We start from the raw sequence: 27799 nt of genomic DNA on the forward strand, positions 1-27799 counted from the left end.
TAGTATCTTATTGACCCCAGAATCTCATCAAGCAGCTTTAACTGTAACGCTACCTTAAGTTCTCAAGTTGTGTTCAGTGGTCATTTTATCTCAAATAGCCTAAAGGCGTTCAATTGATACAACTCAATAGTATTGAATAAAGTAAATTCTACTTTTTGTTAAAAAGCCTTTGAACATTACAGTTCAGAAGACACAACTTGCATATTGTTACACAGTTACCGATATCAGATTTGTTGAAAGAGAAAAAATCCTCACCTTTCATAATTAGCAATTCTGTTCACAATAAAAAAAAAAAAACTATAACAATAATCACATTTCAACTTCTCTCTATTTCCACTTAGTGTAACAATCATATACAATCATGACGTTTATTATATATATATATATATATATATATATATATATATATATATATATATATATATATATATATATATATATAATATTGGTGAAAATGATGTGGACACTAAAAACCACTAATACACTTTTTGATAGGCAATATCATCTATGTGTTGTTCAGCTACATTTTGTCTACAATGTCTACATACTGTAAAATAGTGTCCCCTGAAATTTGAAGCAACAATGTAAAAGCAACAAATTTCATTGTACTTTTAGACTAGTGTCCCCTTGGTTTAAGAGCCAGACATGCATCCACTAGAGGGAGTCATGGTGATTGATGCTGCCATTTAGAGGTCCAAGGCAAGTGCATTTACACAGTATTTTACACCTTTGTCTAGCCCTTCAATTGTGTTACACGGGAGGGTTCCTTTATTGTGGGGAGAGAGGGATTCAAGTTGTTTGAACTATTTTGTATACCAAAGAGTTAGAAAGCTCATTGCAAGAATTCATATAGCTTCTCCTCGCTGATGTAATCTGCAGGAGTGGTACAGTGTAACTGGTATTTTGTTGCATGACCCAGCCGTATTGCTGTGTTTCGATAATACTACTGTACTTTTTTTTCTTTTTTACAAAATGAAAATGAAATGAGTACCTTATTCAACCACGCATGCCTGCATATTAAATTACACTTATTTTTTTTATTATTATTATCATGGATTAAAACTATTCCATTTAATAAAAATAATAGTATATAATAAACAGTGTCTAGATTTTTTTTTTTAAATACACGTTTCTAAAACTATTGAGTTGATAGGCCATCAAAGGGCATTTTAATGTGTCTATATTATCCATCCAAAATGTCACAATTGCTTCTTAATTAACACTCAGGTCCCCAAATTGGACAATATTATAACAGCAGAGGATATGCGCTGTTGAGGTTCATTAGTTAGCCTGATGTGTTTGTTTGAGTCATTAAAATAAGGCCAGAGTGACTTTTAACAACATCTACAACTTAATTACAATATGGATCAAGTATAGCGAAAGTTGTAGCTAATAGTTTGCCATAAACGGCGTTCACCACCAAGTGGCGCAACAGCCGTGTTATAGTGAAGTTCTGTTATAGTGAAGTTTGTTTTATTACAATAAGGAATACAACAAACAAGACGTCTTCATCCAAACACAGTGGAAATTGTTGAAATAAATTGTAAACATTAAATTAATAATAACGCTATGATGCCATAATGAAACCACAAATGCACATTTAGTTTTCTTTCTCTTTCTTGAACCACGTCATGATAAAATGTGATAGTATTTTTTTAAAACAGAAAACATAGGTTTAAATATATATATATATATATATATATATATATATATATATATATATATATATATATATATATATATATATATATATGCCCACCAGATGGTCAGGTAAGGTCAACGGATTAAAAATAATGGTATGGTTGCTGATTATCAACGCAGACGTTGCCTTAAATTCAGCAAACTAGAAAAGTGGTCTAGTCTAACGCTGAAATGAAATTCAATAGTAAAGAACAGGATCTTGATAATACTTATTTATTTATTTATTTTCAATTCGCCTGTAAGTTATTCAAATGTTTATAGCCTATATTGCTATGGAGGCAAGCATTTATGTTGAGGGTGTAGAACATGAAAATAAATATTAAGTCGGTGTATGAAAATAATATCAAACCTGTTCTATGAACTCTATATAGCAAAAACAGTGGTTGTGTGTTGTTTGTGTTTTATTTTGTATTGTATTTTTTTCTAAACTTGTTTTCGCCATGTTGCGGTGCAAACTGATGTATCCTTATTTGGTTATGTTATATGATTTTGGTTGTATTCTTCATATGCCTTCCAGTATGCCCTGTATATAGAATATATTAGTTGAGTTCTTTCTGGTAAAGAGTAAAATCGAATAGGCTATATATGATATACATAAAAATAAAGATAGTCTCTCCTGAAAATTGTTAAAATATACATATTTTATCCAAATAAAGTGTGTATTCAAGGAGTAGATGTGTAATACATACAAATTGGGATTCATGTTTGTTTCGTAGTACATATTTTTAAGGGTGATCGGGGTTGTACGATTTCCGTTGATATGAAATAAAGGGTGGTGCCCTGCCCTTTTCACGTGTTCTCTTTGAGAATATGTAGCCTAACAAATACTGCGTAACAAAACAATATGCCATTATTTTTATGGTCAGTAATATTACAAAACTCCTGGAACGTGGAAGCATGTGAGCTCTAACGCTGCGTTCATTTTCTTAATGGCCGGAGTTATTCAATATGTTGTTTCTCTACTTTAAATCCTATTGTGATTTATTTATTTATTTTTCTTTTCAGAAAAAAACAACAACAAAAACAAAACAAAAATAAAACAAACAAACAAAAAACACCAGGGTTTCTCTTAAGGGGGCAAGGGAACCATTTAAATGTAATCTATTTATACCATTATGTGATTTCAAAAACTATCAGTGTATTCGTTTTAGTATGCAGTAGCTATTTAGGAGCAATTGATATGCATTTGGTGAATGCTTGTGTAGTTCTTGACTGCAAATTATTTACTTTCGCTTTGTTGTGCTAATTTTATAAAAATACAACCTCGCATAATTTGATTGGGGTTGTTTGTATGTGTCTTGCTGGAGTAAGTTAAGGGTAAAAATGCCGTAGATTTAATAAAGCTTTGTTTTGCTAAACTGGTTGGACGGGTTAGGGTGTAACTCCTGTCTGGTTGCTCTGGCCAATGGAACCAGAGCCACCCTACAGTGCGTAAGAGCGCAATTAAGGATTTAGCCAACCATTTTCTGCGCTCCTGCCAGCAGTTTGTAAAAGAGCTTCCCCTAGCACAAGCTATATGTCAGCTTAGACCTCAGAACGCTTCATACAAGCTACACTTCACAGTCAGAACAACTGCGCCCCTCAAACTATGACCGGAGTATTTGACAGAAGGGTTCCAAGTATAAGATCTACAGATTTTCAGGGTCCTTTTCAACATCCAGCCATGCATCATCCATCTCAGGAGTCTCCAACTTTGCCAGAGTCTTCAGCCACGGATGTGGGCTACTTCAGCCCTGCTGGTGGAGTCCACCACGGCTATTGTTCGCCCAGTTCGGCTTCATATGGAAAAGCGCTAAATGCTTACCAGTACCAGTATCATGGGGTGAATGGATCTGCTGGCAATTACCCTGCAAAGACCTACCAAGATTATAACAGTTATACCAGTGCAGCTTATCACCAGTATGCTGGTACTTACAGCAGGGTCCAAGCACAGACGAGCCCACCAGGTAAGATCTAAATAATATTAATCAGAATAATCTATTCAATATATAAGATCCTAATTTATTACAGATGTATTTACTACCTTGGCAAAACACTAGCAGTTGGTCTCAGTCATGATTTAATAGATTTTTAGACCTTTCATTGCGAGCTCTTACAAAACACGTGAAATATTAAATACTATTTAGATATGTCTTAACGAAATATAATCAAGAAACATGTCCATTCAATACAAATATGTATTCAGATTATCAAAGCTTATAGTGAAACACTTTATATTGAACAACGTACATTTATTAATGGTTTTTAATTGCATACTATTTGGCTTTTTTAAATTCTGCAACATGCCAGAACATTTTAGAAACGCTGCAATGTATAATCTATAATTTCTTCTTGGATTTAAAAATTTTTACCAGTTCCGAAAAAAATGAACAAACTGATTTCTTCGAATATCTCTTGTTTACTTTAAGTTTGTAAGTCTTATGTTTCATTTGGTACAGTACAGTTGCCTATATTAGTTCTAACTTTATTAGTTATAAATGAATTCACACAGCATCAAACACGTTTACTTTGTGTTTTAATAATTTCGGATAAGGCGCATCATCGTTACCTGTATGTAATTGTTGTATTTTATTTTGGTTTGGTTAAATTAGTCACTCAACTCTATATTGTTTGAATTTCAATATGAATGAAATGGACATGTCATTATTTATGTTTTTAGTTTTTAAAATTTTTTTTATCAAAAAAACGTACTTAAGCATAATTATTTATCTCATTATCTCCATTGTATTGTGATCATTATTTATATTTATATTCTTACCAACATACAGTAGCCACCTTGCAATTTTCCATATTGTACCCATATTGTACATTTCAATTATGAACATGTGCAGTTATTTAAAAACAACAACAAAAAAATGTTGTTCTTGTTGTTCCAGAAAAGGAAATATCTGAACCTGAAGTGAGGATGGTGAATGGAAAACCTAAGAAAGTTCGAAAACCCAGGACAATCTATTCCAGTTTCCAACTGGCTGCCTTGCAGCGGAGATTCCAGAACACTCAGTACCTCGCCTTGCCGGAGAGAGCTGAGCTCGCCGCTTCCCTTGGGCTCACGCAGACACAGGTGACATTCACGACTATGAGGATATCTATAAGAATGAAAAACCTGGTCAAATTAGGTTTTTTGGCCACAGAACGAAAATTAATATATTATTAAATAATCCTCCCTTTCCCCAAACAAATTAAAACAAAACTAAATTAGTAGATTTAAAAAAAAAAAAAACTAGGCTATACAAGTGATGTTTTTTTTTTTTAATTACCTTACGGATGGATGAGAAGAACAGTTCTACAGTCATTGTGTAATCTTTAAAGTTTAACAATTGTACATGGGCCTACAAGCCCCGTCATCATTTTATAAGAGTTCATTCAGTTAATTATTTTAAATACGTTTGTTTAACGTACTACGCCGCAGTGTCTTGTGAATGAGCCTGTGTCTCTTGAATTGTAAAACAAATGTCCTAGTAATAGATTACAAAATGTGATAAAGTAATACCATTTTCATGCATTATAAGATCTTTTTCTCTCCTGACTACTAAGTTTTTATTTTAATCACAGGCACTTGTCCTCGTGCGTTATTCTCTTCTATAACAACTGTCCTTGCATTTATCCCAAGCACTTGCTTTGTTATGCACTACTTTTTTTTTAACATAAAGCATTCCATTCATTGTTATGTTTACCTTTTTCAACAGGTCAAAATTTGGTTTCAAAACAAGAGATCCAAGCTGAAGAAGATCATGAAGAGCGGCGAGCTCCCTTCAGAACACAGCCCAAGCTCTAGCGACCCCATGGCTTGTAATTCTCCCCAGTCTCCCGCAGTATGGGATTCACAAGGCCTCTCAAGATCTCACAACCAGCACTCCCATCCACAGAATACGAATGCAACTGCTTCGAGTTTTTTGGAAAACACTGGCTCCTGGTATTCCTCAGCTAACGGCATCAATTCTCATCTTCAGCCTCCCAACTCAGTACAACATCCGTTGGTTCTTGGTTCTGGGACAATATATTAAAATAAAATAAAATAAAAAACAATTAAAAGAATATTTAAAATATTTAATTATTTTGGACTTGTGTTTATATATTAAGGAATATGCAAGACAATTTCATTTGGGGGAGGGGGTAGAAAAGAGTGTAAAATGTGTAAAACGTGTGCATGTAATTTATTGAATTTGGAAGAAAAGAAACAAACCTATTTTTCACAAAATGGACTTCAATTCAACTCTAGACACTTTCAATGGTGCCTTGAATTTTATGACCTCAGCGTTAAACCAGATCTTTTCTTTTTTCAATGCCATAACGTTGTAAATAAATGTAGATAAATGTATATTCTGGTTAAATAAAATGAAGACATTCTGAAAATATACCCAAGAGGTGCTTTTGATTTCACTCATTTAATCATTTACAATTAATTGTGAATATGTTAACTTCTGTCTGGTTTCTGCCCAGAATAGGCATCCTATACCCCAGTTGGATTGTATGTAAAAAAAGAAATCCAACCTGAGGGAATTTGGGTTCTGGAAGCATACATTTAAAACGTTATATACAACGATTGCTATTCTGTAGAGCGTTTTGAGCTTTTTAAGTTTAGAAATCGACGGTCTATTGAAAACAAACAGAACTAGTTTTATGGGTTAGTGGAAATAGATACTTCATATATCAGTTAACACACTGCACGTCAATGGGATTTTAATTGGTTGAGAAATACAACATGATCATCGGGGCGTTTTTGATGAGAGGGAAATCATTTGAAAAAGGGTGTTTTGGCATTAGAAATTATACTTGGTTTTTAGTTTATTTTTTATGTATTTATTGTGCAATGGAGCAAAGGCGCATTGCTTATAATTTAAAGCAAAGTGTAACTGATTATCACACACTTTATCCATGGGTTTACAAATAGAAAGATTCAAATAGATTACGTTTGTCTAGTATAAAACATTATTGCCATTTTCAAATTAAAACAAAACATTTCATAAAAAATATCAAATATGCCCAGTCCGTCTTAAACAAATGTGATAGTACAATTCTCCACATACATTGTGAAATACCCAATATCTTAATACAGACAGCACACACAAAATCCCATCTTTCCGCTCAATCGGTATAACACATATACAATAGACCTTATCGTGCACTTCTGTTTTGATATTTTGGGAAATCAATAACAACAAAATATGAATAATGATACATATTTTACTCTAAGATTTTAGGACTGTAATTTTCTATTTTGAAAATATAAATGTATTATAAATACGAAAGATGCTAAACACACACACACAAAAAAAAAAGTCCAAGGAAAATCTGTTTGCATAAAGTTATCAGAAGTAACGTTCTTATTTCGTTGTGGACTTTTAGCTTTTGAGTATTTTTTTATTTAAAATGCAGTACTGGCCAATAAGGCTACGTATTCTCTATAACCTTTATTGCCTTCATTTTGACACAAGTAGGACTGCAAGGCCAAATAACATTCTGACAGAAATCTATTGCAACGATTTAACTTAATATGAAATGTTGTCATAAAGATGTTTCCATTTAGGCTAGCTGTATTTCTATTTTGTTATTTTGCTGTTTCCATTGATTATTCAAGTCCATGGGTAATAAATACACATAGCAGTGTCTAATTAGAATAGTGGGATTTCTGTTCGCATATGTTGGACACACATTTTATAAGCTATTTTTCTTCTTCAGTTTATAGTGTATTGATGTTCCTTGGTTTTGAACACAAAACAAAGCGAGTCTTTCATTATGTGGCACTTATTTACAAGCTGTTATCCATTACTTTTACATTATCATGGTTTACAGTTTGGTTTAGTAAGATTTTGCCAGTCATGTCACTTATCGAATTTATGGCTTTCATTTTCGATTTGATTGCTGTTGGCTACAGTGAGGTTATCCAATTACTAGTTATTTTGATGTTCAGTGCAGTGATGGATTTGTGCTTTTCAGATTTTTACGCGGCATGGTGGATGTTTTATTAGGCTACTACTTTCGGCTTGTGGGATTTCCAAATCCAAATGAATATTTTAAGAATATTCCAGTCTATTTCACCAGTTGTGCACGGGGATATGGAATAAGCACGGGCCAAGCATATTCAGACTCACTGAGAATATATTGTGTTCTGAATGTTTTTTTTGTTGTTGTTGTTTTGTTCTTTGTATTCATATGTCAGTTATATGCAGTAGCTCGGGGCTGGGGTTTATAATTTTCTGACAAAGAGACTTGATTCTGCTTGCTACGTTACATCTGGAGTGCGTATTTGTCATTTTTTTCTGTATGAATCCTCGTGGTGTCGGTCTGGCAGACTGGTTGCAGACTCTCTTCTCGTGTCTTTGTGTTCTCTACAATTAGCAGCTTTGAGTGGCAGAGAGAAGGCGAAGGGGCGGCAGAGAGATCTGAAGCAATCCGCATTCCTGTGGGGGCAGACCGGCTCCAGAGCTGCGCCACTCCCGGCCACAGCCCACCCCAATCAAACACACAGACTACTGGGATAGCCTTCTAAAATTAAATATCCAGAACTATACCCACACAAAAAGTGTGTGGTGTGGTGTGTGTGTGTGTGTGTGTGTGTGTGTGTGTGTGTGTGTGTGTGTGTGTGTGGACACACACACCACACACACACACACACACAAAACGTGATCTTCATCATATTGCATAATGCATATATTCATCCAAAGCATTTGACCCTAAAATAATTTCAATTTTTTTTTTATGTCCAGACAACTAGAAAGAGAATAGTGGTGTGTAAATCCCAGTTGTATTGTCATGTAATGCAGGTCTAAAAAAACCAAAAACAACTTCCTTGCTGGGACTCTGTACTACTAGCTAGACACCTTATCTCTTCGCCTTTATGATTGAGGATCACTTTAAATTATGCGCCTTAAGTTCCCCACCTTCAAAACAAAGTCCATGCTATTTTACCTCGGGTGAGACAGGAATATGTTATTAACTACATGTATGATAACAATAACAGCCGTGTCATGTAAGGAATTAGGACTGTAGTGTAGGAGTTATAGTGGATATTTTTTTTTTTTTCCAGGAGGGAGTATGTTTTCGTAATTAAACAATTTTTATAAACGATTGCTCCGCGAATATGCCTAGAAGTATTTCTGAAAAAATATATAAACCATGTTTAATGTATTCCTAGATCTTACATGTTCCCTGTGAAAGTCTATTGTTTAAAAAATAGGAACCTCGCGGTCTCTTGCATATTAATAAACGTCAATAAAAAAAGAGCCCCTTTCAAAACCTGTGGAAATAACAAGGCAGGCTAGCCTTAAAAATACCAATCATTTTCACATAACCAAACAAAAAACCACCATCTGTATATTATACTTCACGATGCATTTTTATGATAAATGATAAATGAAATATGTGTTATTTTTTTATTGTACAATTATGTTTTTATGCCAAAGCCAGGCGTTAAAACAGTAGGGAAAGTTAACCAGTATGCTCAGACTAGTTTAAATTATTGATATAAAAAGTAGGCAGTGTAAAACAATTAAAATAAATTATGTAAAATGTGAAGGCTATGCAAATAAACACAGGCGCAGGCTCCCACAAATTAAAAACACCTATGAAAAATTAAATGTCATATCATTATGGCGATGTCATTGCTCAAAAATAAATCACCTCTCTTCCTGTCGCACCATGGTTTTCTATAGTAAGAAGTGGTTGTTAGATTGGTTTAAACATGACTACTAGGTCATTTTAACAACTGGATGTGCCATGGAATATGTTGCAGTAGTTGGCATCCCAAAAGAACAACCCAGGCTGCAATATTAGGATCTCACAAGCGAAAGCGACAGAGACACGATGTTGCTATTTATACTTTTGATGTTTTTTTTTATTTTATTTTTTATTGTATTTACCCCCCTCGTATACCATTACCTATTGAGTGCCCCGTTAAATTACAATTGTGCATATTCCACTCAGTAAGCCCTTCTGTACGGAGAAAAATAGGGTCTAAATAATGTCTGACCCACTGGACAGTTTCAGCTGTAACACTCAACTATAATTATACTTCCAGCTGGATCAGGACTATTATCATAATCTGGACATTCACAATTATCTGTAATTTGCAAAGATGCGCCAGGACTTGATTACAGAATGTTATATATATAAAAACAGTGACAGTAATAACCGCTAATTTTGCTGGCAATATAAGAGGTGCTGGGGTGTGCAAACAGTTTCACACCTGGATGTGCTCACTCAACCAAGAGTACAGAGAAAGATAGATCTGCGCCTGTTTACATTTCTCAGCCATTGATATGTTCAATAATATACATATACTTTAAAAGACTCCTAAAGGAAATATGGTAAGTTTAAAATATTCTTACATTTTATTCTATTGTGTTTCTATTTTTATTGCTGTATTTTTTACTACATGATATTGGAATGTTGTAATGAGTATTAATTATATGTGAGCATTTTCCTCACGCTAATCAATAAGCTTAGAGCAGCGGTTGGTTAGACAACTCACAATAAACTGAACGGTTACATGATTATGATTATATATATATATATATATATATATATATATATATATATATATATATATATATATATATATATATATACACATAGACACACACACACACACACACATACACGCTTCATAGGTTTGTAGGTCCAAATAGGGTCGTTGGATTTGATAAATTCAGCATATAGAGAAATATTAAGTTATTCTTGCAGAAGTCGACAGGTATTTCAAAGTATGCAGGGACACGAATGAATCATATGAGGAGTTACGTGACTCTTTTTCTGTATAAGAAACCTGATTGGTTTTGTAAAGAATAGTCATTGTTTGTGCGAAGTAAGGTTTCGTGTTTTTTATTTTCCAATGTTATGTTGTGTGACATTGTTGTATGTGGAATGCATTCTAATTCTATAGATGTATAAAATTGACATAGCATTTGTTTTGATTGCAGATAATAGTGACATGTTTGTATTAAACATCTGAACACAGTTGCTGTTACATTCAATGTAGAATATTTCAAACTACAGTATGTCTTAACATCAATTACTGCATTATGTATCAAAGACGGCCGACCGTAGAATACTGCTAAGTTATATTTGACTATCCATATTACGTTGTTACTTAAATAACCCTTCTGCTGACAGGTTCGTTGGACAGCTTTAGCAATAAGGTTGCTATATTTTCACACACGCACACACACACACAAAAAGATTGTAATATTTTAAACATAACTGATACAATAAACGTATATGTATTCCTTAAAAATGATCGAGTGATTTGCACAACGAGAAGGTTGCAGTTTAAGAAAATTATAAACACAGAAGCATATTGAAAACAGGAACAAGACGGTATTTTGTCTATCTGTCAAAAAATGAAAAGGCTGTAGACCTATGTTCAAAAAGATGCCTTAATGTGTCAAAACGAAATGTAAACGATGATAATCGAGATATTGGGTGTAGCCCTCGTGATGGAATGTACCAAGATCATGTTAAATCTACAATGCAGATTTTTGTGTATCATTTAAAAAAAAAAGTTATTTAATAAATAAAATGTTAAGCAGTTGAAATTAGCTAGCAGCTGCCATTTGTCAAGGCTGTTCCAATTTTCCCTTTCAGCCTTGTAATTTCAGATAATTTCCTTTACAATTATAAGACCTTCGTCTCTGCAATTTGTGTATGAATAACTGAATAATTTGTCTCTTTTGTTTCGTCTTTGCTACCTCGGATCCAAATAAAGATGGCTTTTAGTATTAAAAGTGGAAGAAAATTACAGGTAATTATCTTTGACGGTAAAAAAGCTGTAATCAGCGGGCTACATCAAAAATTACCCTAATTATGCCTACATTTACGAGAAAGGGGAAAAAACCTTCTTGTGGATAAAAACCATAAATTGTCCTAAATATCAGCTTCAGAATGGACAGGGCTGCAGCTGGATGCTTTGTTCGGAATTAATCCTGTGGAGCCTGGCATTCAGTATTTCACAGTGAGAGGGGAAAAAAGAGAAAAGAAAAACAGTTTGTCAATACTGTACTGCAACGAGTGTGCTAGAAAATGACAAGATTGACTGGCCATGAAGCACCAAAGACCGAACACAAGATTAGTATAGATAGGAGAACATCAGCCAGGTTGGGTAAGTAATCTTTCTTTTGTCCCTAATTAGTTCGATTGTCATTCTTTAAACGGTCTTTGAGCCAATGGTATTAAGAAGCTTTGTTGTGCACGCCTTCATAACAGCTCATAAATAACAGCGCCTTTGCGCTTTTCGGACTGGACAGCGAAGGATGTTGATCCCTGTAAGTGTGAGTAATCTCAACTCTTCTCGAAATTCGATACATTTTGTTGTAATCACAACCACAGAAACACGGTTAAGTCCACTTCAGAGTGAGAACGTGACAGTGGTTTCATATATAACCAGAATATTTTATTTTATTATATAGTAGGCTATATTTAAACATTAGGTCGGCATATGTTTTAATTAAGTATTGTCCGGTTAGGCTATACAGTAGGCTATTATATGTTTTGGTATAGAGAGAAAAGCAAATCAGTTATATTACTGGTTTCACATGTCCCCTTTACCTAGTCAGACTGTCTTATTCTATTAATCTGATTCTGTGAAACCAGCCGACAGTTATTTATTTATTTTTAAGTTAGGCCTACTGGTAACTGAGAACCTGTACACACTGATAACAAGTCCTTCTCTGTTATAACCTTTGGATATGAATTAACCAACCACCACTTTCAACACCGTTTTCTTTGTTCTGTAACCTTTTAAGTTAAACCAAAAATAAACAAATATACCATATTTATTTTAAATAATGCAACTGTTCAAGAGTTGTAGGAGCCATTGTTCCTAACTCAACCATTTTTTAATCAACATTAAAAAGAAATTAAATAACATTCTACAGTGCATCGTAAAGTAATACTAAAATATAAAACACTTGGACGTTTTGTGATTTTTTTTTTTTTTTACTGCATATATGAAAGATGACATAAAACATAAATTATATACAACTAAAATTCAACAATATATACATACACACTGTCTGTAAAATGCTTCCGTGTATAACTAATTCAGCCATGCTCATCTCCGAACAATACACTTTCAAGTTTTTTTCCTTCTGTTTTTCAGGGTCTTTATTATCGTGACTTCACATGACAGGCTCTATCTTCTTTAAATTGTTCGCATCATTCAGGCATACAACTGTAGCAAAGTCTTATTCGATTTGGCATTTAGAGAGGTGCACCTTCCTTTAAGAAAACGTAAGTTTAAGTTTCCCCACTGAGGAACAAGATGTCATATTTTTCAAATTTGGTTCCATTGGGAAGTTGCCATTGAAGTGCCGCATAGGTGCACCACCTAACCCGTTCAAACCCGTTCAAATGTATAGGTTGCGGCAATGTGACTTGCTTGTGTTGAAGCTGTCAGAAATTCATGTACTTCAGGTGTTTTAGTTTATGGGTCTTACATCCTTTTAGCCAGGTATGGTACATGTAATTTCTCCTATATGAAGGACTATTGTCCGAAATGAAACGTGTTTTAAAGTTACTAATCCAAAAGACATCACATCATTTGTCTCTGCATTGTATCTTGGTGTTGCGAAGAGTACCAGTGGGAATAACCGGGCATGTAACTGTTAGGGGGCATGTTGACTCCTTTAGTGGTAGCAGAAACGTCCCAGATAGGCGGGATGGTAGGTGACCTGGGCGAAAGGGCCATGGATCCTGGCAAAGGGTCGCTGTCGTGCGGATTAATACCCTGTTTCAGCAACTTCTTAAATTTGGATCGCTTATTTTGGAACCATATCTTCACCTGCAATTAGAACACATGAAATATAACACCCATATTCATAATGCGTATATCCCTTTATATACATTATATTTATGAAATATATCAATATATTTGTGGAAACTTATATATATATATATAATGTCAAACATGGATCCACACATATGCGCCTGAAGTTGTTCATTAACACACGAGTCAGTAGTTTGCCTGTTATATATGAGTTTTATGACTTTTACATTGGAATTTGATAAGATACTTTGCATGTTAAATGTAATAATAATAATAATAATAATAATAATAATTATTATTATTATTATTATTATTATTATTATTATTATTAGTAGTAGTAGTAGTAGTAGTAGTAGTAGTAGTAGTAGTAGTAGTAGTAGTCGTCGTAGTAGTCGTCGTCGTCGTAGTAACAGATAGGTGCGTGTCTTTACCTGTGTCTGGGTCAGTCCAAGAGAAGCTGCTAGCTCCGCTCTTTCAGGCAAGGCCAGGTACTGGGTTTGTTGAAAGCGATGATTTAAAGCCTGAAGCTGAAGACTCGAATAAATCGTCCTCGGTTTTCGGATCTTCTTTCCCTTTCCGTTAAAACGAATTTCTCCATTTTCAATCACTGTCGTTTTCTGCTGTTCTAAAATTGCAAAATGACTTGTCAACCCAAACATAACCGAGATATAGAGATGTTCAATAAATAGTATCCAGATGCATAAAAAAAAAAAACATTCTGTAAGTTTTATTATTGGAAGATTGGTATGTTGTTTATTAATTAGTAGATTTGTGTGTGTGGTCTTTTTTATCATAACTACTAAAGCCATAACTCCATGTAAAAACACTGCACCTATGGGAACGGACTCAAAGATGTTGACGTATGTGATGCCAGTCCCATAATTTAGGGATTACCAAGTAGGTTTAAGTAAGTGAAGTTACACAATAAATCAGAAGTATAATATTATCTCTATTCAAAGTCAACGTGGATTTAATTGTACCACGACATGCACTGCATTTCTTGTAAAATCTCATGCAATGACATAACTGTAAGTAGGTCAATTAAATGCTAATTGCATATTTTAAAAAAAAACTGATACGGGTTATAGTAATAATTCATAACTGTCACTGTTCACACAGGTAAGTGAACAAATCGATATAATACTACTACGACTACTACGACTACTAACAACAACAACAACAACAACAACAACAACAATAACAACAACATAAGCCATAAGCTACGTAAAACAAAATAATTAAAAAAAGTGATAGTGATAGTAACAGATCTTAGTTTTACAAATAATGGATAATAAGGCACGGCCATTTAACATGTTACAATACGACATTTCAAAGTGGTAGCCTAATACATAATGCTGATATGTTTAAAACGGAACGCAATACAAGAACAGACGTTATTAAATAAAAACCTTTTTTTTTTTCCGGCAACTGAAATGCTGGTGTTTACGTTTTAAAGAGAAGTGAAAAAGCGAAGCAATGCAAATACATTTGATCTTACCTGTGTCGTCTAACCGTGTCTGGCTGGCAGTACTGTTATTGTGGTAAGATGGCATGTAGGGGCTGTGGTGGGAATGACTCACGTAGGGGTAAGGTAGCGATCTGTTGTAAGAATTCGTACCAGAATACGGGGAGCTATCGTGCTGGTGGTGAGAATGAGACACAGAGTGCAGGCAGTGAAGCGGGTAGTGGCTGGCTGCCATGGACGGGGAGCTCTGCTGTGAGTGGGACTGCTGACCAAACTCCATGAAAGCAGACTTGGACGAGTCCTGGGCTTCCAGACCGTCAGCCATCGTAGTCATAGTCATCATCAATGTTTCTGCTTCGAGAGCACTTATCCTCACTCTATTCCAAATGGCTTCTCTGTTTCTCTTCCTTATTTTAGTTTTTTTTTTGTTTGTTTGTTTGTTTGGTCTTTTTGCAGAGAAGATATACTATAGCCTTTTTAACTCCAAAAATCAATGGATCTTTTGCTTCTCAAATTCCAGCTTGTTTTGGCAGGTATGCTGGAGTTAAGGCAGAGATTTTAAAGTGGATTCTGCTAAAATTGAGCCTCTGCGTTCAGACTTGATGCAGACACCACAAGTCGAATGGTTTGTCTCCAAAGGGCAGCGCCTTCCGATTGGTCATTCAACCCCGACGTCATCAGCACTAAGCTTCTACCGGAGACTCCACAGTGTGTTAACCTAACCAGCTCCCATCGTAGGCTAACTAAAGCTAGATTTTAAGAAAAAAAATAAAATTATATATATATATATATATATATATATATATATATATATATATATATATATATATATATATATATATATATATATTATTTTGCATCGCGATTATGCAACAAAATTGTCTTAACGGCAATGTCGTAAAACAGCATAGTGTTGATATATTTGAACAACAGAACTCATACTGATAAAAATGTATTCAGATACAGTCAGAATGTATTATTTTTATCCTCCGAGCAAATGGCGCGTGATCTGCAAGAAACTTTTAGACATATGTAGGATATATCATGACATTTTTTGGCTACAACAGACTAAAATAAATTAAATTTAAAAACTTCATAAAGCTAATTCATTCAACATATGTGAAAGTCTAAATAAACCAAACACGTGTCACCAGAGTGGATCCTTGAAGAACTGTCAGCATCACATTTTTCCCTTTAACATAAGCGTCTGTTAAACTTTAAAATATATGTAAATCATATGTGCGGTTAGCGGTTTGGCAAATCTTGATCACAATATAAATGATCAATGCAAAGTACCTTAGCCATTTAATAGTCTCTTAATTCACAATTCAGAGGATTTTATTTTATTGTCAACACAATTATTAAAAAAAATAATAATGCGGGTTTCATTTATTTTTAAATGGTGGGAAGAGGTAATTATGGTTGCAATTAGGGATACACAAATCTCCTCTGATTAACTGCCGCACTTTATTCAAATTGCTGCTATAAAATTCAGAACAATTTGCCTGTAATGATTATGGACTGGGTTTATTTTGGGAGGTGGAATAAAAAGTGGATATAGCATAAATTATCCTCTAATTATACACTAGTGTCGCTTCAATTATCCCCTTATCAAAAATGGTTGTCTAAATGCAGCGTTTAGTTTCAATTTTCTCCCTTTCTAAAAGAACTTCATCCTTGCTATTATTATTGGGGTTATTTACTGAGGGATTTAAAACTGCACAGCTAGCCAGGACAACCATTTCCCAAGGTGGACTAAAGCGAAAACATTTACACTGCACAACAGAAAAGCGTTAAGTCTTCATTTTGAAAACGTTTTCTTTTTGTTATCTCCCAGCAAAAGTCGGAAAAAATAGGGTATCATTTGGAGCTGTTTGGGACGCTACCAAATAAGGTAGGTCTGATTATAAAGGTTTTGGTACAGTATTTTTTAATATCTATTTGTTATTTCTTTATTCGCCCATATTAAAATAAATAACAAACATACATAATACTTACCTCTTTACAATCGTGTTTATTTCTTCAAATCCTATACAAACATAACACCTTCTGAAGTAAATATGCGGTCGACGATAGCATGCATTGCCGGTCTGTGTATTGTTGGCTAAACTTTGGGCTTTTGTTCTTGTGTGGAAGAAATATCCAACGAGATCATTTGTTAAGATTTCTGCACAGCCTGTTGAGTCGGTTCAGTAAGTCTGAATAGAGTTTAAAGACTCAGACATGCTATCCTTTCTTTAACTTGGGTTCCAGTTTAACACGCGAGAGAGAAACCAGATCCATATAATCGACATTGAATGAAACAGACAGAAAGCTTTTGCAGTTTGTTTTTATTTTAATACTCGCCCGACTGAGCAATCATTGGCAGCACTATTTTTATTTTTTTTAAACTATTTACTTGTTTGTTTGTTTTAAACTACTGAGCATATTATATACACCGCTGGTTTGGATTGAGAACACGAGGTCTGAAAAGTGCAACATGAAAGCGAATTGTCCTCGCGCTTATCTTTCTTAAGAGAAGTGGATAAAAACATGTTTAACAGTAGTACATTAATACAAATATTTTAGATGTGATTCTAACATATTCTTGTCAAACTAGGTTGTCATTTGGTTAAGCATTGATTATAGTAAACATTTTGAAATCAACATGAGCCTGATATCTTTTATTGTAATAATTAACATTTAATTAATTTATTTGATTAACAAGATTCAGTTTATAGTTTGCTCATCATGATATCTATCTATCTATCTATCTATCTATCTATCTATCTATAGAGAGAGAGAGAGAGAGAGAGAGAGAGAGCAATATACCTCTCTCCCCCCCCCCCTTCTCGTTAGAAAGCTAGTGTCTTTCTTAAATCATACCTTTTGATAGATTTATATAAGTAAGTAAATCAAAGGATTTTGTGCATTTACATAACCCCAAGGTTTTGTGTTCTTAATTAAAGTAGGGCTTTCTTTAGCCAGAAGGTATCTATCCCGTAGTTAATGACTGCCCATCTCGCACTTTCGAGTAAATATGAGAAGGTACCTATTGTTGGAATAAAGACATTTTGTGGAGCGGTGTTTTTTTCCCCGCTTAGAAAACCAATGGGTCGTGATTGACTTTTAGTATTCTAAACATGGGTTTCATGCAGGTATCTGGAAACTGGCATATGGAAACAGAATGGCAGGTGCGTGATTGCACAAACTGCAAGCACGCTGAGGTGTACGTATGATTTATATATATATATAAAGCAAGAGACTTGTCATAGGCTACAAATGATCTGTGTTTTCAAGAAAATAAAGATATCGGCATACCTTTTTTTAATTTGCTTTTTGTTTATAGAATAAATCTCGTGAGGGAAAACTAATTATGAACGGCAATGTGTAAATTAGCAGGCTATTAGTGTCCAGTCATTAGTTTTCGTTTAGCTAAAGTATGCTTTTTAAAAAAAAACAAAAAAAACAAAAAAAAAAACGACGAAACTCATTTCTGCAGATTAGGCTAAAGTATGTTCTCTTTAGCAAATGGTCTGTATGTTTGATATGACTATTGCTTAAAAGTAAAGAAAAACAAATGCCCTGGAATTCATCAAACTTCAACTGCAGGAGAGACATCAGACACATGTCACAAATCCAATGAAATGGTGACGAAACGAGGGATAACAGATTCCAGGTGAAAGAAATCTGTTTAATACAATAAAGTGTGCGCGTATTTAAATGAAGTTGTCAAGATTTGTGCACGCAGTCATTTGATTTTTTTTTCTTTTAATCCCCAACACAGATCGGCATCATTTAAACTAAATTCTATAAATATTAGCCAGCAGAATCTTTTGCATTGTTCTCGAGTGCACAGCAAAACAATCCTTAATTTTCCAAAACTAAAACCCTGTCTCTGACGCTGATTTAGTCCAATTGTAAATATGATTAATCTGAAACATGAAATAACATCAGTAGACCTACAGACACAACACAATCTATGTTTAGGAGATGCAGACTTCAATTTATTTTATTTTTATTTTATTATTATTTTTTGATGTTTTGCGAATGCATTATAAATAGAGCATCGATATATGAATAAATAGTTTTATTAAAAAATCATATAATACTTTTGCCTGCTTTTCAAGAACGTCATACACAGTAAAACTCTCTCTCTCTCTCTATATATATATATACTGTTGCAAATAATCCATAAACAAATAACATACTTAAAATACGTTTTGTAAAAAAAGTGGAATATAATATAATCAATTAGGCTATATACTGTCAACCTAGTATTTTATTATTATCTTGTAACAATTGTAAGTCGCCCTGGATAAGGGCGTCTGCTAAGAAATAAATAATAATAATAATAATAATAATAATAATAATAATAATAATAATAAATTATTATTATTATTATTATTATTATTATTATTATTATTATTATTATTATTATTATTATTATTATTATTTTATAAAACATAACTGTATAAGGTGTTTTCTTGAATGTCCCCCTGTCTGTCCCCCGTCTGTCTGTCTGACTGACTGACTAGTATGTGTTTAACGTGCAATAGAAAATGCAAACGACCCTGCTCCAATACAATATTACACCGCCAACCACAGGTGTTGTAACAGAATAATAACGTTGCTTTGTTTTTTATTATGTAATGAACAGACCAACGTTTGCCGTTTTTCAAACGTTTCATTAGCATATCCTAACTATATTTTATTCCATAGCATTTATAAAGTGACTTCCATTGTTGTATATGTTCTTTATCTTCAGTCAAGAAAACAAATGTGTGATAAAACGTTTAAATTACTATGGTGTGACTATGCAAAGATATACACAATTGAACTAGAGAGGCATATAATTCATATATATATATATATATATATATATATATATGTATATATATATATATATATATATATACACACATTTTGAAGCTATTTATTTTTTATTCATGTTAAATACTGTAATTTTAAATTATTTCTTTCTTGATGTAATATATGTGAATTGGTTTATCTCACCAAAAGAAAAGTCAAAATATTTTAAAAGGACTGCATTCGCACACAGTCCTTGATTTAATATGTTTATAGCATAAACACACAACCAATTATTTGAACCATTTAAAAAAAACAAATAAAAAAAAATCTCAAATGTAAATTTTCAAGCCATATTTGATAAAAGTACAACTCAGGGCTCACCGGTTTGTCAGTTTAATTTGACGAGGGAAAAGTTATGATCTGATATTTGTTTAAAACTTTAATAATTTTGCACAATAATATTTAATAAACACTAGTTGAATCCCAAGACTTTGACACATTCTAAATAGTTCACAATACATTTGCCATTTATATTGCAGGCTTTCCTGAAATCTGGTCATAACATTTGAAAGTTGACATGTTTTATGCAAATAACATTCATTCTTCCAAGAGTCTGAAATTCTGTGGTCATTCCCTCTGCAGTCATTTGTTGGATTGTATGGGAAGCCACACCGCCTCCTTGAATCTGGAACTCTATTTCTGGGAGTTATTTGGGCTTAAAGCTTGGCAGTCCGGTCTAAAAGTGAAAAGTAGCTTTTACTGGAGTTCAAACCCACCAGTTCTATGACAGACTTGCAGGCGTCAATGGCTTCCCAACCCGACAGTGTGAAGGAAGTGGCAAGAAAAATGACTGCAGCTGGATCACACACGCAGCTTTCAATATTGTAACATGGGCCAACATAATAAATATCAGAATTAGATCCGCAGAGAGCTAGACACTATCATAAAGATTATCAGATGTAATTAAAACGTTGCATGCGTATTAATGCAAATGCCCCACCCAGCAGCAAGTGTTAATTGTAAACTTCCGATTGAAAACAGAGATGTGTACAAGGCTTTCAAGTCCTTTCTCTGGTGAGATAGCAAGGTTCAGCGCATTAACTTAAAATATTGCTTATATTTGAATGCCATAGAAAACAAAAGACAAACAGGCACTTGCTTGTGTTTCAAATGGCACGTCCAGGGGCCCGGTGTGCTACGTTAAATTTGAAGTGGGCAAATTGCAGACATATGCTTTGCGAAAAATAAAATAGCTGTAAACTGGGGTACAGATGCAGATGCATTGTTTTTAGCATTAGTTATCAAAGTTGCGTAGTACATAATACATTGGCACAAATATCGAAATATTTTAAAACTGTACTTATATTATGACTGTCTCACTGTCTTCCAATTTATTAAGGCCTTAACACTAACATGTGCCCGATGTTTGTGAAACAAGAATCAAACTATTAATGAGATTGGTATAATATTTCATATGGTTCATTTAAGGAGTAGGCCTATGACTAAGTTGTTTATTACAGATCTTTTATAAATCTGGCCCTTACAGAAAACAATAAACAGTTGTTTGGTTGTTTCTTAATTATTCCCAAAGGAACTGTATGAATTTAGCTCTAATATTCCAATGTTCTTGTACATATAATGGGTTTCAGGATAGCCACTTGTCTTATCTTCAATATGATATGTATGGAAGTGCTTTTGAAAGGGCAACACAATGGTTATCATGGAATTCATAAACTGGGCCCAAAAATAACATGGGTTCGTTTCTATATACCAATACGACGTAGTATAAATATAATACGAATTTGGGTGAATATATGATAGAAGTAGCGTTGCGCAAACTACTTGGTCATATTACCTGTCATATTCCACCGACACCAATTTACCTGGCGTATATAATACGACAGGAGGACCACAGTCATTTCCCTCACTGAACTTTGAGAAACATGGCTGCTCTGCTTTATACTGTAAGATTGAGACAGTTACAGCAACAGAAGGTATCGGAAGATGTGTGCGCAGTATGTTTGACATGGCTTCTGATCAAGAAATTATAGTAAACCGCTTGAACAGGGAGAATATATAACGTCCCTGTTCCAACGACCCCCTCCTTCTGCGGAGAGTGTGTACCAGGCTGAGGTTGGCTCCGCCTGTTTTTTCGCACTCACGTCTCCTTCTTTTATTTATTAATTAAAAAAAAAAAATCTTTGGAGGGGTGCGTGTCAAGCTGCAATATAACGTGTCCGCTTTTTTTTTTTTTTTTTTGCAGCTTGATCCCATGTTCGCTAGCAGCATGTATTTTATTTGCAATGTTCAGTCTTTTTCATTCTTTGAGGAAAACGTTGCACGGTTGTTAATTTTTTTTAAAGTCCTTATTAATGTGTACTTTTGCAGTATATGTAAGCTAGCTCTGTTAGTATAGGCCTAATGTTTTCTTTTTGTTGCTGATTATTCTGTCCTTTCTCCTAACAACCCACAATTTCCCTTAATAAGTAGGCGCATTATATATATATATATATACGTGTGTGTGTGTGTGTGTGTGTGTGTGTGTGTGTGTGTATATATATATATATATATATATATATATATATATACACTGTATGTTAGTACCTAACACAATGCTGTGTTTATGCTGCAGTTCCAACGTGTACATTACATGGGAATATATACAATTGCATAGCCCAACAGCATAAATTAGATAGAAAATGGGGTGTTAGGACACTTAAACATATAGGATGTCTCCTATATAACTAATCATTATGCACATGTAATTTCCAAGATCATTCAAATTACATTCCTTGTGTTGCATCATGTATTTTCAGACTTGGCGGTGAAATTTGCTAGCCTACCTGTCATATTGAAACACGACACCAACTACGATTCGACTGGAATATGGAAACATGAGATATAACTGATTGAAATAGCAGGTCGATAACTGGTTGAAAGGCCTAAAGACCTTTTTGAACTTACGATCTCACAATGCATAGAAACAAGCTCCAGACCTACACTAAAAACTGTAACCATGGTGATACAACTTAATAATATCATTATCTGCAATTATAGTTTTTTGTAATGACTGTTAGATTGTAATATTGTTGACATCACTGTCCTTGCAGGTATCCCTACCTATGGGTTGCCAAATTGTGCACAAAAAAGCGACGTACTTCATTATTTTGTTTGTTCGTTTGCTTGACAATGTAATTTAATTCAATGTGCATGTGCAATATGTTTATTCTAATGTTTTTGCTTGGTTTGCCATTCAAATCCAAATTAAAAGTGTATACTAGACTAGGTAAGATGGTCTCTAACCATAAATGAGTTGCTTCTCATGTGTTCGTTTTACTCCAGTAAACATAGGTGGTCCAATGTATATGATTTATGTAAAGGGTTGTGTTGGCCATTTTTGTTACGCATCTGGATCTGGAAGATACACATTGCTTCTTTTTGTCATTATTTTGTGTACAGTGTTTACATAAACTGGATATAATTTAAAATGCTGATTTTCTTTTTTTGGAGTTGCACACTTGATCACAAATCCCTGATTGAAAACAAGTTTCTAGTCTGCCACTTGAATAACTTGACCGGAGATATATATATATATATATATATATATATATATATATATATATATATATATATATATATATATATAATCGCTATTTATTAATATATACTATGATGTACAAGGACAGTTCAACAATAACCATAGAAGCAACATAATGGAAGAATAGCAAGAGGCTTCATTTTGATGTGCAATACACCTTTTAATTAATACAACTTTAATGTGTATGGTTAGGAAAATCAAACATATACCTTATTTATTATTATTATTATTATTATTATTTAGCAGATATTAATCATTAATATACAGTGTTTAAAACCCTATGCATGTTGTCGCCTGAGGTAAGCTATGTACAGAAATGTTGGAAAAGTCTTACTATTTTGATACTTGTAATACTGTCTTATGTGGAATTGCTCTAGTCAGTTTTGCCCTTTTTTAAATGAGCAGCAATTTTCTTAACAGCTGTGCAGAGTCGAATATTTGTAAGTCGCCTTGGATAAAGGCGTCTGCTAAATTAGCAAATAATACAATATTTGTACCTCATCCCAGTTCTGGGTTTATCTTCCTATGCGCCCTTTGGAGGTGGTGTCTGGGATTGTTTTTTTTTTGTTTGTTTTTACCGTTTGTAGAATGAGTACTCAAATAATTTCTTTCTGTTTTGTCACTCCAAAAGAATAGACATACATATGGTAAATGTGGCATAATTAACATTTTTTAAAAGCAATCCTTATATGTTTAATTATATACGCATCAAACAAAAGTGCATTATGTTCACAATATATGGTATTATTATTATTATTATTATTATTATTATTATTATTATTATTATTATTTACTGTCAATTGTTATTGCGTGGCACAAGTGTCTGAGATCTGTACATACACGTGGTGGTTTCAGTTCTATTTTTATATATTGCATGGTAAGGTGTCCTGTCTGATACAAAGGGGTGTAGTATGGTAACGTTCTAATACTATTAGCCCGTTTGGACAGGTTTAATCAGACAATAGGCCCATGACTTATGGTTTAATCTTGAAAATAGCAATATTTTAAGGTGTGTGTGTTGATAATGAGGTGTTTCTATTGATGGAGGTGGGTGAGGGGGTGTCCACTAAATGGCATTGCTATTTAGTATAGGTTGTGGTTTTAATTTCTAATAAACCAAACTAAGATATTTGCTGTACTAAAAATGTAAATGCTTGCTGCATCTAACATGTTGAACACATGAAAACAGATTTTGTAGTTATTTTTCTTAACTTTGTAAGACATAATTAGCTCTGACAGCATGCAGCTCAGGTTTTTAGGAGAGTATTTTGTAAAGAGGTGACAGACAGGAAGGGCAGCAATCATGGGCTTCTTGGGCTAAACCTTTTTTTTTTTTTTACCAGAAAGTTCTGTTCGATGCCATTTATCCTTGATGATAGAAAATTGCTCTGTTGCCAGGACACTGCTGCTGAAATAGAGGGCAAGAGCAACATTTCCATTTTCCAGTTTGAAAGCCATTCAAAAGAATTAGTAAAATGAAAAAATCCAGCAGTAAACAAAGGGGACTAAACAGATTTTCTTATAATACACCTTTTTCATTTTTATTCTTAGAATTTTGTTTTTCTTTCCGAATGCCATGGCTTGTAATCAACACTTTGAAATAAGAGGACTGTGGGAGACTTCAAAGACCCTTGGCTATTTTGAAATTACCTCAATAGGCTACCCCTAAAATATAAACCAGAAAATGACATATTACTACACTAAGACTATTTTAGTATGGTCTATTGTATTTTGCAAGATTAATGAAATGTACATATTTATTGAAAAATACAAATAATCAGTACGCCACATTCTTTTTGTAAGACTTAGTTCACCAGTAGGTAACATTAACAGTATGTCACCAGCTGTTCCCCTGGAAAATCGTTTGTTCTAATGACAGTCAGGAGGCCCTCCTTTATTTATGTATTGCACCTGATGGTTCGCTCTATTTTCAACCATATAGGCTTGGAAATCAGTTGCAATTGGGATACTGGAAAGAAATGTAGTGTTACACCCCTGTTTTCTCCTTTAGCTAAAAACCTTTTATAATTATTATGTAAATACAAAAATATCCCTGTGGTGTAAAACTATTATAAAGTTCACAAGCTAACAACATTGAATTTGTTATTATTATTATGAATACTAATAATAGTTTTTTTCTCTTACCAGTAAAATAGCAGCTGTTTTCATCATAACAAAAAATCTGATCTTGTTGTCTTTCACACTTTGGTGTCTTCAAAGTTGCTGAATACATTAAGACACTGGCTATATTTATATTTTTGTAAACCATTTGTAAACTATGTACTTGCTTTCTGTTTGAGCGACTTTAAATAAAATGCATTATGTCAGTGAGTGTTCCTACGGTTGTGCAACTTAATGGCAGTGCTGTAGCATGAATGGAAATTTAACAAGACATTACTAGCACAAAATAATTATGGTGCACTGTTGCAAAACGCAGCATCTGGGTTGTACATTAAAGGGTTAACATCATAAATATTGCCATAATAATAGATCTAATGTATAACCTTTTTTCCCAATAATATTTATATTGCGTATGGTGTTATTGCATATAGGAAAGGAATGTAATTACCTACAGCCCCATGAGCTTTGATGTGTACAATTTAACAAATGCAGAATATTGGTAATCTGTCTTTGATCTCCAAAAGTGATCACAGTAGAAATCAGATCACCATGAAGATAGCAAGTGCTGTGGAAATAATCCTTTGCATGGATCTTTCCTTTGGTAGCAGTGTTTCTTTGACCAGGTTATTAACTGGAGCCTAATCCTTGGGGTAGATTGCATGCAGAATAGTTGTTCTTTTACTATTAAAAATACCCATTTTGACCAAATGGACCGTGTAATCACTATAACTACAGTATTCTGTAGAACAGGCAATATTCCCTACATACTCCTGTTTATCTATCCTTGTTAAAGTTAATGCAATAAGGTGTTTCAGGAATACACAAACAGCCAAAACCAAAACAAACTGTGGCTATTCCTTAATTCCTTAAACATATGTGAGGATATAGAAAATTGTAATAAAGAACAGTGGCTTTCTTAAACAAACACACACCAATTCAAAATGATTTTAATTAAATATCATATTATCAAGTGACTCAATAGTTTCTTACCTATTAGTTAACATATACAAATATCATCCAAAAAAAAGTAAAAACATCTTCTTACAAGAAACATGTAACTTACCAATTTTTTAATTTAATAATTTCTGTGTTCCACAAATTGCAGTATGTATTTGAAGAGTAAAGGCTATTTCATCTCAAATATTGAAATGAAATATTTAACTGGTTTTAGAAGGTGTAAACTAGAAACCAAACTACAAAAATCCCAACGTATTAAACATATATAAACTGTTGGAGAGCATGTCGCTGTTGAAGCAGTAATAGACACAAAGGTCATGTAATACACTTCAATTCAATCTATTGATTCAGTGCTTTAATAATTTTTTCTCCTACAGCCGCAGTGAAAGATGGTCAGAGAAGTCACATTCAGAACCCGCAGAGCCATCCTGGTGCTATTAGACTTGTGCTAATAATAGGTGTTTCATCGCAGGAAGATCAATCATGTTGAATTTTCCAAGGGATGGCTTTAGATCCACATGTGTCCCAATGGATCAAATTACACTCTTTTTAGCTGCATTACTTTGAAATTGGTTGCCCTTTTTTTTATATATGTGTCAATGGACATCTAAACTGATTTTTTGTTTCAATCTCTTGTCAGCTGAATATGTAAAGATTTGAAAATGCATGTATTTTACTGTATTATGTATGCATTTTATTGCCATCCAAACTCAAATGTAGGTTATTCAACAATAAACCACAATGCTGATTCCATTCCATTTTCTTAAATAACAACTGTAAAATGACATTTCTAAATATGCATTCATACACCCTGAACCAAACTGATATTTGGCAGTTGTGGGGTGCAATCATGGCCATAACTAGCTATGAGGACACTGAGGTTGTGTACTCGGTTGCTTATGTAAAAATTCTGCTAAAGTACAAAAGACTCCTTAATTTTCTCTGTTGGTTTGCCCTGTAACATAGATTTGGAGGTTGAATAGTAAATACCAAGCAATCATACAAATACTGCCAGCTATAGCTTTTTTGCGCTTGTCTTTTTCAAAGAGTTACCAGTTTTTAATTAACTCCTATTTTTTTTAAAAGAAAAACTCCTGTTGGTGGTACAAAACTAAAACCAATCATCTAACAAATGAAATTCAAGGTATCATAAGCACTGTGAAGGTGTTTATTTATCATTCAGGAGGCAGTGTGGTCCAGTGGTCAAAGTCCAAAGCTTATAACCAGAAGGTTACCGGTTCAAATCCAACCTCTGCCACTGACTATTGCCGTGTGACCCTGAGCAAGTCACTTAACCTCCTTGTGCTCCATCCTAAATCAATGTCCTATTGTAAGCCTACCTCTGTAAAGTGTTTTGTGATGGTAGTCCACTATGAAGAGCGCTATATTGTAACATTAATGGGGA

At 33.8% G+C, this 27799-nt stretch overlaps 2 protein-coding genes and 1 long non-coding RNA gene across 3 annotated transcripts; 2 read left to right on the plus strand and 1 right to left on the minus strand.

Moving 5' to 3' along the window:
• Positions 1 to 3163: 3163 nt before the first annotated feature.
• On the plus strand, positions 3164 to 6058 carry LOC117394322 (homeobox protein DLX-5-like). Its single transcript, XM_033992460.3, has 3 exons — positions 3164 to 3647; positions 4578 to 4762; positions 5388 to 6058. The coding sequence occupies exons 1-3, from the start codon at positions 3290 to 3292 to the stop codon at positions 5703 to 5705; spliced, it is 861 nt and encodes a 286-aa protein (XP_033848351.1). The 5' UTR covers positions 3164 to 3289; the 3' UTR covers positions 5706 to 6058.
• A 3835-nt stretch (positions 6059 to 9893) lies between these two features.
• LOC117394869 (uncharacterized) lies at positions 9894 to 27147 on the plus strand. The gene is made up of 3 exons (XR_009311559.1): positions 9894 to 10007; positions 11405 to 11797; positions 26772 to 27147. It is a non-coding gene; the product is annotated as an uncharacterized LOC117394869 (long non-coding RNA).
• Positions 12229 to 15561, minus strand: dlx6a (distal-less homeobox 6a). The gene is made up of 3 exons (XM_033993528.3): positions 14961 to 15561; positions 13894 to 14087; positions 12229 to 13477 (listed from the first exon to the last, which is right to left on the minus strand). Exons 1-3 carry the CDS (start codon positions 15268 to 15270, stop codon positions 13229 to 13231), a joined length of 753 nt encoding a protein of 250 aa, XP_033849419.2. The 5' UTR covers positions 15271 to 15561; the 3' UTR covers positions 12229 to 13228.
• Positions 27148 to 27799: the final 652 nt, after the last annotated feature.

The sequence above is a fragment of the Acipenser ruthenus genome, chromosome 3 (assembly GCF_902713425.1).
Source record: "Acipenser ruthenus chromosome 3, fAciRut3.2 maternal haplotype, whole genome shotgun sequence".
Lineage (NCBI taxonomy): Eukaryota > Metazoa > Chordata > Actinopteri > Acipenseriformes > Acipenseridae > Acipenser > Acipenser ruthenus.